The 10022-nt window shown below is 50.5% G+C and overlaps 5 protein-coding genes across 5 annotated transcripts; all 5 read right to left on the bottom strand.

Moving 5' to 3' along the window:
* Positions 1-169: 169 nt before the first annotated feature.
* On the bottom strand, positions 170-1392 carry N7466_006786 (malate dehydrogenase; the record flags this gene model as incomplete). The annotated part of the gene is made up of 4 exons (XM_057166175.1): positions 170-763; positions 828-1072; positions 1146-1263; positions 1327-1392. 4 exons carry the CDS (start codon positions 1390-1392, stop codon positions 170-172), a joined length of 1023 nt encoding a protein of 340 aa, XP_057019216.1.
* Positions 1393-1843: 451 nt separating this feature from the next.
* N7466_006787 (golgi SNAP receptor complex member 2 family protein) lies at positions 1844-2753 on the bottom strand (the record flags this gene model as incomplete). Its single annotated transcript, XM_057166176.1, has 4 exons — positions 1844-2284; positions 2358-2539; positions 2602-2701; positions 2751-2753. The coding sequence occupies 4 exons, from the start codon at positions 2751-2753 to the stop codon at positions 1844-1846; spliced, it is 726 nt and encodes a 241-aa protein (XP_057019217.1).
* A 538-nt stretch (positions 2754-3291) lies between these two features.
* On the bottom strand, positions 3292-4042 carry N7466_006788 (uncharacterized protein; the record flags this gene model as incomplete). Its single annotated transcript, XM_057166177.1, has 4 exons — positions 3292-3325; positions 3435-3848; positions 3907-3915; positions 3972-4042. 4 exons carry the CDS (start codon positions 4040-4042, stop codon positions 3292-3294), a joined length of 528 nt encoding a protein of 175 aa, XP_057019218.1.
* Positions 4043-4626: 584 nt separating this feature from the next.
* On the bottom strand, positions 4627-6625 carry N7466_006789 (putative phenol 2-monooxygenase; the record flags this gene model as incomplete). The annotated part of the gene is made up of 5 exons (XM_057166178.1): positions 4627-4706; positions 4760-4876; positions 4941-5115; positions 5185-6066; positions 6119-6625. The coding sequence occupies 5 exons, from the start codon at positions 6623-6625 to the stop codon at positions 4627-4629; spliced, it is 1761 nt and encodes a 586-aa protein (XP_057019219.1).
* A 1352-nt stretch (positions 6626-7977) lies between these two features.
* On the bottom strand, positions 7978-9623 carry N7466_006790 (putative pyruvate dehydrogenase complex, dihydrolipoamide acetyltransferase component; the record flags this gene model as incomplete). Its single annotated transcript, XM_057166179.1, has 4 exons — positions 7978-9042; positions 9107-9330; positions 9400-9449; positions 9514-9623. The coding sequence occupies 4 exons, from the start codon at positions 9621-9623 to the stop codon at positions 7978-7980; spliced, it is 1449 nt and encodes a 482-aa protein (XP_057019220.1).
* Positions 9624-10022: the final 399 nt, after the last annotated feature.

A 10022-nucleotide genomic window follows, 5' to 3' on the forward strand; every position in this document is an offset into this window, starting at 1 on the left:
AAAAAAAGGAAAAAGGAAAAAGGAAAATTTTACAATCAAGTAGATGTTTCACGGATTAGACCGATATTCATTAAGTCAATCATATCGATCTAGAAATACAAGGCCAGACGCTCTGATAAAAAAGACGCTGGAAAAGGGGGAGGTTAAAGGTGGTATACAGTGACTTTTTTTACGGGTTGGCCTTGACGAAGTCAACACCCTTCTGGATGTTCTTCTTCAGGTCAGCGAGGCAGGCCTCGAGGAGACCCTGCTCGTACTCGTTGATGGGGCCAACGGAGTTGATCTCCTTGACACCCTCGGGGCCGAGCTCGACCTTGGAGGCGAAGAAGTCAATACCCTGGTCCTTGTAGAGGGGAGAGTCAACGAAGGTAGGCTCAATGACACCCTTCTCGCCGTCAGCGGCGCGGAGGAGGGACTCAGCGAAGCGAGCACCGGCCATGGCCATGGAGAGGGTGGCGGAACCGGCACCGTCCTTGGCCTTGACAACCTCGTCACCACCGAACTGGATGCGGTTGACAAGGGCGTCACGGGCCTCACCGGCAATGGAGGGGTGGCCGGACTGGGACAGGAGGGGAACGATGGTCACACCGGAGTGGCCACCAACGACGGGGACCTTCTCAGCGGAGGGGTCGGTGGTCTGGACCTGGGAGATGAAGCGCGAGGCACGGACAACATCCAGGGTGGTGACACCGAACAGGGTCTTGGGGTTGTAGACACCGGCCTTCTTGTAAACCTCAGCGACGATGGGGACGGTGGAGTTGACCTAGTTCAGGTATTAGCAATGGATCTTCCTCAATCGGTTATCAGATTAGATGGGGAACACGTACAGGGTTGGCAATGACCAGGACCTTGGCGTTGGGGGCAGCCTCAGCGGCGGCCTTGGCGAGGTCGCGGACAATGGAGGCGTTGGTGTTGAAGAGGTCATCACGGGTCATACCGGGCTTGCGGGGAACACCAGCGGGGATGAGGATGATCTCAGCGCCAGTGAGGCACTCCTTGAGGCCAGCAGCATCGGGGTTGTAGCCGGTGACGGTGCTGTTGGTGTTGATGTGGCTCAGATCAGCGGCAACACCTGGGATGAAAAACATGTCAGCAATTGGAATAGCAGATAATGGCAGAGCTACCTGCAATGAGGAATCACATACCGGGTCCACCACGGATGTCGTAGAGGGCAAGGTCAGAGACACGGGGGTTGAGCTTGAGCAGCAGGGACAAAGGCTGGCCAATACCACCGGCGGCACCGAGAACGGCGACCTTGGAGGCCTATGAGTAGATGAGGTTAGCGCGCGTAAAGAATAAATACAAGCCAATTCATCAAGAACATACCTGGCTGGCCGAAGCGGAGAAGGCGCGCTTCTGGAAGGCGTTGAAGGTAGAGCGAGCGGCAAACATTGTGTCTACTGGTCCAGATGATGTTTTGGATGAAGAAGAAGGGAAGGGAAGGGGAGAATGGGAAGGGGAAAAGAGATTGGGGCCCGGTGTGAGCTGGTCTCCACTTTACAGCACGCTTCCGATGTCCCGGTGCTCGGCCGATCCCCAACGCTCGGGCAGAATCGCAATTGGCAGCTGCATTCGGGTGGAATTGGGAATTGAGAATGGAGATTACTTGTTTTCTTCTTTATTACTGAGCTACTGGAACTTTGACATGTGACTCGAGATAATTTCATACAGAAGAATAAACCCAATATATCGCATTTGTTGCTTGTTACAACCATACCCGACAATCAAAACGCCGTCGCTGATGGAAAGTCGAACCTCCAAGGGTACAACAAGTGAAAAGACCAAAAAAAAAACCACCATACAAAGCGTCACAGAGTAAGAAAGTACATGGCAATTGTCATGATCACCGCAAGAAGTGCAGGACCAACCAGCAGAAGAGAATGAAAATCACCACGCAGCCCCAGAAAATCCATTTGTCCTGTCGAGCGCGTCGCTCAACCATGCGGATAGTATCTCCGCTCACACCCAGGGTGTTAGCAACACTATATAATCGGCGTTGAGTGCCCTTCAATACCTCGCGCTGTTGACCCAAATCCGCCAGCACTGCACGTCCTCGATCCAAAAAGTCGTCCAATTGGGTGTTTGTGTTGGAGAAGAAGGATTGCTCACGCAGCGCATGGCTTTCGCGGCTCTGGTCACCAGGGCCACCTCCAAAGCTTAGCCCGGAAGATGGTGCAAATGAGGATGAGGCCTGGGGGAGGTTTGATTGGGCGTAGGGGTTCTCGGGAGTAGCGGCGTGGTGTGGTCGACGGCCTAGAAGTTCACTGCGGTTGGTAGATGATTGCTAGAAGTTCAAAGCAGTTAGAATCAAAGCCGTTCTTGCGGATGTATTGAATTCCCTTTGGGCCGAAACGTACTGCATCCTCTCGCTCTTTGCGCAGTCGGTCGAATTGTGTGCGGTAATCCACAAGTTCGCTGCGGAAGTTCTTAACTCGATCAAAGGCCTTTTCTTGCTTCTCCGGAATCAGCTCTTTCTTCGACAGAGCTGAGTAGTCATCGACAGTTCGCGATAGGGAGGCCAAGGACGCAGCTATTTGACCTACGCGTAAAGAATGGTCAGTTATTACTCGATGTCGCATAGGTCGAGTCGAAATGACGTACCTTGAAGGGCAGCTGAGGAGGTTGCTGGAGATTGCGCGAACTTGTCCAGATCCCGGCGAATAGCAGATGACTGCTTCAATGCAGAGTTGAAAAGGGAATTCTGTTCTATATGAGCAATAACCTCGTATTGTATGGGGCGATTGACATACCATGTTTTTTTTGGGTGGTGGCAGCTACCACGTGGAGGTTTGGGGGGTTCAAAGTGTACAGATAAAGGGAGAAACTGGTAGAAGTATCGGTGTCAACAGTCAAAGAAAAGTTTGATCCTTCTAGACACCTCCAAGCTGAGAATTCAAGCGATCCAAGGTTGAAATGAACCCACGCCTCGCGCGAGGCCACATGTGGGTTTTGGCCGCTGACCGCCTTTGGGCATAGCTTTAACAAGGCACCGACTTATACTTCTCCTTACTACTCTAATGCACTGCCTGTACTTGCAGCAAAACTAGTCAATCTACCCTGAATCGCTGCAAGTATACCAGCTTACTGATCAATAATAAAGATAACGAGTTGATTCACACCGCATTCGCATCAAAATGGTATCGTTGAGGCTACTAGTACAAGCCCGACAATCCGACTCCGTTCTCTCGCCAAAGAATACAGAATGCAAAGTTTCAAAAGAGCAGGGATGGTATATTAAACAACAGGACTAAAGAAATGGAAGGGGTTTAGGGAATGTCGACTTGCACCCCTCTATTTGGAAGGGTACTTGTTCTGCAGGAACCACCTAGAGATGGGAATTAGCACAACTGTAATCTGTATAAATGGAACGATCGCACGCAAAGTGCAGCCGAATCGACGTTTTCAAATCAAATCAAGACCCCGGCATTACTTACTTGCTGGCGAAGTAGTCCACAATACCAAAGGCACCCACGGCACCAGATACAGCACCGACCAATTCCCACGAAAGCTTGCCCTGAGCGTGCTTGTGGTAGGCGCCGAAGCCCAGACCAGCACCAACAAGAGCACCCAGAACGGCGTTGGTAATGTAGACAGGGTTGCTGGAGTTGGCGTATAGGCCGCTGGCCTTGGCCTTGCGGGGCTTAGCCTTCTTCTCGCTGGCCTCGCGAGCCTTGCGCTCCTCGGCCTCGGCAGCTTCGCGCTCTATCCGCTCAGCCTGTGTGGTTGTCTTGACTTCTTGGTCAATGAAATCGGAGTCAACGGTGTTGACGTGCGGGGAGTCGACGTCGATCAGGGAGGAGGTGCTCTCAGCCTCGTCGTGGTAGATACCACCGACATTGGGAGCGCGACTTGAATTTATGTTAGCATGCCGTACAATACATGGCAATAGTGATTTTTTGCATTCACGACTTACGCCTGTGGATAGATTAGCTTGGGTTCTTCTTTCTTTTGCATTTCTGCGCTGATGTCACATGCTGGTAAAAGTACTCACATCCTCGGGGGTCTGCTTGGGGCCCTTGGCAGCAGCGTCGGCGTAAGACATGATTAATGTGAAGGAAAAGAGGTGTTTAGGAAAGAAGTGTATAGAGGTGTATAGAAGGTTGCAAAGGTTTTGAATGGCGATGACCGGATTTAAGGGATCGAGGGGAGGAAGACCTTTTATACCAAAACCTTGGAAGCTTCGCCGTGTGACATCACGTCATAGATCTGGTGGAGCCACGATGTGGGTTTCGCTATGATACTATACGGCCCACCCCCTGATATTTTCTTCGATCTGTTGAAAATTTTGATTACATTCCTCTACATCTTCTTCAACTTATAAAACCATTACTTATTTGGTTGCTGGTCTGTAAAACTGGAACACAGGATGGAAGATGCGGACAGTATGACCCGCAGCCACTGACGTGCTTCCCGCTCCGGTCTCGACTTCCCCTGCGGAAAAAAAAACCCAAGTGGAGTAAACATTTCAAACACTCTAGATTTGGTTTTCCCATTTGTTATGCTTTTGAAATGATTCTATATACTTATTTACAATCTGCTTTCGAGCGGGGTTGAATAGCTCCCTGCTAGCCTGCACAACGCTTACTTAGCTGACCGTCGCATTCTTCGCGCCGTGAGGGGGGCAACCTACGTTTGCGGCTTAAGAAATCCCCCGAAGAACTTGCCAATTTCCCTATACTCATCAAGTCCCATGACCGCAGATACATCTGAATAAGATAATCAGCAATAGCGAGAGATATTGGGACTCGGAAAGACTTACATTGATCGGGTCGAACAATAATCAAAGCCCCCTCTTTCGGATCAATGCCGAGGAACTCATATGCGTGGCCGTGTCCCCTGTTGTAACTTTCATCATCGAAGTATATCTTGTGCAAATCTGTGAACATTATGAGTAATTGATTGCGGCCTAAGGTGGAGATCTTCATTTCCTGGAAACCTACCTCTTGTCTGATTCTTGCCTGTCAGTGGGTAGAAAGATTCAGGAATCTGCTCCAACTCAACATCATGTCGCTTCCCGTGGCCAATAACAATGGTCTCTATTAGACTATCCACATATTGCGAAGTCGGTGTAAACTTGTGGATTGGCCCACCCTGCGAGGATAAGTATTCTCCAAGCTATCAGATATATGGGCATTAGTAAAATCATAAACTAAAGTGACCTTGGAACTAGCAAATGAGTCTCACCGTATTCAATTTGGACCGGTTCTCAGCAACTGTGAGATCACCGACAAAGGCCATAATACGCCACCGGCCATCTGACTTGAGTGTTGTCATGAGCTGAAGAGGCTTCGAGTCGCAGTGTCGCACAAGCTGTGCACTGGGCAGTCGCATGCCAACCACAACATTTGATGCAAGCTGTGTAGACTCCAAGGCAGTGGTGATGGGAGAAACATCATATTTCGCTGTGAGGCCAGCAGTGTATTTTCCCGCTTGGGTAAACCCTTCCTGGAACTCTGCAGCTGTGTTGGCTCCAGAAGCGAACAACTTGGCAAAGTAGCGATCGAAGTTGATCAAATCGATGGCGGTCTTCTCTCGCTCAAGAACATATGTCTCAAGCAAAGATGGATGAGCCAGTCCTGTCAAGACTTCGCCAAGCTTCCAGCCAATATTGTATCCATCTTGCAGACTGACATTCATACCCTGGCCAGCTTTAGGTGAATGGGTGTGGCAAGCATCTCCAGCCAAGAATACTCGATAGTCTTTGTGGAAGAAGTCGGCGTGGCGCTGGCCAATCGAGTAGGCAGACCACCACACCGTCTCAGTGAACTCCATTTGATACGGCTCGAAACTTTTCTTGGCTTGGATCTGTAATTTCTCCAAAGTCACATCTTTGGGGTTTGTTCCCACGGGAAGTTCGATGTAGAATCGTGTCAAGTTGCGCTTATCACCTTCTCGGGGGATGATCAAGAGGGTTCCTGCTTTGGACCGAATGGCTGTCTTTTTGCGGAAATCAGGAAAGTTGGTGCGAGGGATCATATCCATCACGCCCCAGACTGCATCACTGCTGTCCCCAATCATCTTGTACCCGAGAGCCTTGCGCACAACGCTGTGGGCGCCATCGCACGCCTATTTGGTATTAGAAAGGCCTTCAATTCTGAAAAAGGGGGGGAAAGCTTACCAATACGTATTTCGCCGCAAAGCTCTCTGTCTTTCCTTCTCGCTCCGCAGTTACAGTGACGGGATAAGAGTCAGGGTCAGATGCAGATGCACTATCGACCTGCACATCGGTAACATTGTACCCATAATCAATCTGCTGGTCATTATATGCTTGCATGCGCTCAATTAGCAGCCCATTAATGCGTGCCTGGTTCAAGATAACATGTGGCTGGTGCGACAATCCCGGCTGCGTATCAGCCGTTCGGCCAGTACGCTTAATACCGGACCCATCATCTGCCCAGAAGCTCACTTCAAGAACATGATAGGCCTCGCGTAACAATTCCTCACCCACGCCAAAGCTTTCGAAGATTTCGACGGTTCGACATTGTACGCCATCTGCCTGGCCCATGGTCATGGGGCCATCGCGACGTTCCAGAATTTTGCATCGGATGCCGTAACGAGCGAGCCAAGCTGCAGCGCAAAGACCGGCGGAGCCACTACCACAAATGAGAATGTCGAACTTTTCCATTGTTGATGTTAAGCAGAAGTCTTTTTTTTCTGCTTATACGTATCTGCACATGGTTCTTTATACGGGAAGACGCTTGTTTAAATAGACTGCCCAGATGCGCATGAGTTGACATAATCTGGAGTATAAGGGTTCTGCGGGGGCGTTGACGGATCCACATCCGGGAAGTTCCCGAAAAGTGTTTGACTGCGCTACTTCCGTTAAGCGGGCAAATTAGCGTGCTAGGCTTGTACCCCCGTTTAAAAACTTATTTCCACGCTCCCGATCTACCCCCGACACTGACAGTCGCCGGCTGCGGAGCCGGCAGTGACAAGTGCGGGTGCAAATAGATCCCATATGAGTAGCCTTGGAGCCTCTTAGTACAGATGGAGAAGGAATATTTGAAAGGGAATACCCCGACATTGACGAAGCCGTGAGCATGGTCAACTAGACATCGAGTGGTTGGGATAAACCACAACTCCCAATGGTTCAAAAAACAACTCGAAAATCCGACCCGTTCAAAGGTTCAAATGCTACTATATACCTGGCCAATTGTGTCATTCTTGTGTGCAATATTCCATCAATTGTTCTATTTTCACTGTCCAATTCCACAAGACCATGATTTGGTTTTTGTGTAGCCAAATTAAGGTGGTACATAGGAAGTACATAGTAGTTCACAAGTAGTAGCCGTCAACTTATATGTAGCTTTCTCGAACACACTAGGGATCAACATTGAAGCCATACCTAACAGCCCCTAAGGTTTGATGGAATTTTGAGACCTTCAAAGCACATGTGCACCGAATAACCCTCGAAGTCAGTAAATTTGTGAGTCCGAGTCTGGTGGATGTGTGTTCGCCTCCATCAGCAGTGCTCTAGGGCTGCCAAACATTGTAGCATAGAGGTTTTTTCATCTGAAATTTTCGCGCATTGCCTAGTAAAGTATATAGAATGTTATGAAGCTTTTTGTAATATAGAGGCTATTTCATCTGAAATTTTCGCGCATTGCCTGATAAAATATTCAGAATGTTATGTCGCTTTTTCCAACATGAAAATGAAAAAAAATTCTATATTGTAAAATTTGAATGGAGCTGAACAGGATTTGAACATTGAACATTCAATGTTTGAAAGAGAAGCGCAATTCAGGATCAGAGAAACACAGAGCCACTGAGTAGGTAGTAGATACCCAGTACTAGTATTTACAAGAACGGCACAGATTGATACGCAGGCTTAGAAAGATAAATGTCTTCAAGAATATAGAAAATGGATTGTAGTTGCTAAAATCAAACACAAACGGACCGATGCTGGTCTAGAGGGGGGCAAAAAAGATTTTAATACAGATTACAGTATAAATGCGGGTACTGGAGTCGTGGAAGCTTTTACAGCATAAGCTCGAGAGGGTTCTCGACAACCTTCTTCAGCTCCTTGATCCACTCGCCACCAACGGCACCGTCGACGACCTTGTGGTCGAAGCTACCAGTGACAATGATCTGGTCGTCCCACTCGGTGACGGTGCCCTCCTCGGTCTCGACGGGGACAGCGACCTTGCGGACGGTGCCAACAGCCAGGATACAGGCCTGAGGGGGGTTGATGATGGCGGTGAAGCGCTCAACAGCAGGGTTCATACCCATGTTGCTGATGGTGAAGGTACCACCCTGGTACTCCTCGGGCTTGAGCTTGTTCTCACGAGCACGCTTGCCCAGGTCGCGGACCTGGTTAGAGATGCTGGAAAGACCCAGAGCGTGGGCACCCTTGACAATGGGGGTGATCAGGCCGCTGGGGGTGGCGACGGCGACGCTGATGTCAGCGGTCTTGTGCTCGCGGATGACGACCTGGCCGTTCTCCTCAATCCAGCTAGAGTTGACCTGGGGAACCTTCAGGAGAGCGGTAGCGCAAGCCTTAATCAGGAAATCGTTGACGGACAGCTTGTACTTTCCTTCGGCGGAGGCGTTCAGGGCCTGGCGGAGCTTGAGGAGCTTGGAAACCGAGAGGGTGGTGGAGACAAAGTAGTGGGGGTTCTCCTGCATAGACTGCTTCAGGCGGTTGGCAATGGTCTTGCGCATGGAGCTGACAGGGACGTCCTCGTAGGTAGGGCCGGCGGCGGCGGCGCTGGGCTTGTACTTCTCAACATCCTCCTTGGTGATAACACCACCACGGCCAGTACCCTTCAGGGCCTTGACTGGGACACCCTTCTCAAGAGCGAGAGCCTTGGCGGCAGCGGAGATGGAAGGCTCACGGTCCAGGGCGGGCTGGAGCTTGTCACCGGAGGTCTCGGGCTCAATAGCGGCGGGCTCCGACGAGGGGGCCGGGGCCGAAGGCTCAGCGCTCTTGGGCTCCTCCTTCTTCTCGGCGGCCGGGGCGCCCTTGTCACCACCAGCATCCTCCAGGGAGAAAGACTCGAAGGCAGAGACATCGGCACCTTCCTCAACAAGAACGGCAATAGGCTGTTGATAGGGGGAACCGGGTTAGATTTCGGAATTCCGAGGGGAAGCCCGGGAAATTTCTTACCGAGCCGACAGCGACCTCCTTCTCACCGGCCTCCTTCAGGACCTTGGCGAGGACACCCTCATCCTGGAACTCAAAGTCCATCTGTGCCTTATCGGTCTCAATCTCAACCAAAACATCACCGGGCTGGAGGCTGTCACCGGCCTTCTTCTGCCACGCGCCGACATTTCCTGCGGTCATTGTCGGGGACAGCGCCGGCATGCTGATGATGGTGTGGGGAGGGAAGGCTGTAGACGCATTGTACGTTAGATAAAATGGACACCAATGATTTCGTTTGGGGTTTCAAGCGGCCATACACTTGGACGCATAGTAGCGGGCAATAGCGGAGACGGAAGGCAATTGGGATCTGCGCGCGAAGAAATCATCAGTATAATTTCACGGAAAGCCAGGATTCATCCGGTATCACATACTGCAGCACTTCCTGGAACTTGTAGGCGACCTGGGGACGGCGCATGGAGGTGGCGCCCCGGGCCATGAACATGGCGCTGGGAGTGCGCATTCTGGCGGCGGCAGCAACCATTTTAGCGGAAATTGCCGGTGTGTGTGAAATCAAAAAGGCCCTCGACGCTGAAATGAAGAATAACAAGAAAAGTCCAGCACAAAAGTGAGGACTTGGAGGGCCGGAGATGAGGAGTTGGGGAGAGGAAAGATGGTCTCTAAGCGGGAAACTTTTCGTTGAGCTCCTAACAGTCTTCGGTGAACCACTCGAGCACCGGAACATTGGGAGTCATGTGATGTCAGGTGACATAACCTGGAATCCATGCATTTCCTTGTTTCCTGTTCCTGTTGGTCCGTCCTTGATGTTAAGATGCCAAATATTGAGCTTTTTTTATGCCAATGGAATTATTCCGTCTACTCTCCAATCTTCATTACTCTCCTTCGAACTATTTCACCATGTAGATGGGTCGGCTTATCATTG

The sequence above is a fragment of the Penicillium verhagenii genome (genome assembly GCF_028828195.1).
Source record: "Penicillium verhagenii strain IBT 33310 chromosome Unknown utg000007l_segment0_segment0, whole genome shotgun sequence".
NCBI classification, from domain to species: domain Eukaryota; kingdom Fungi; phylum Ascomycota; class Eurotiomycetes; order Eurotiales; family Aspergillaceae; genus Penicillium; species Penicillium verhagenii.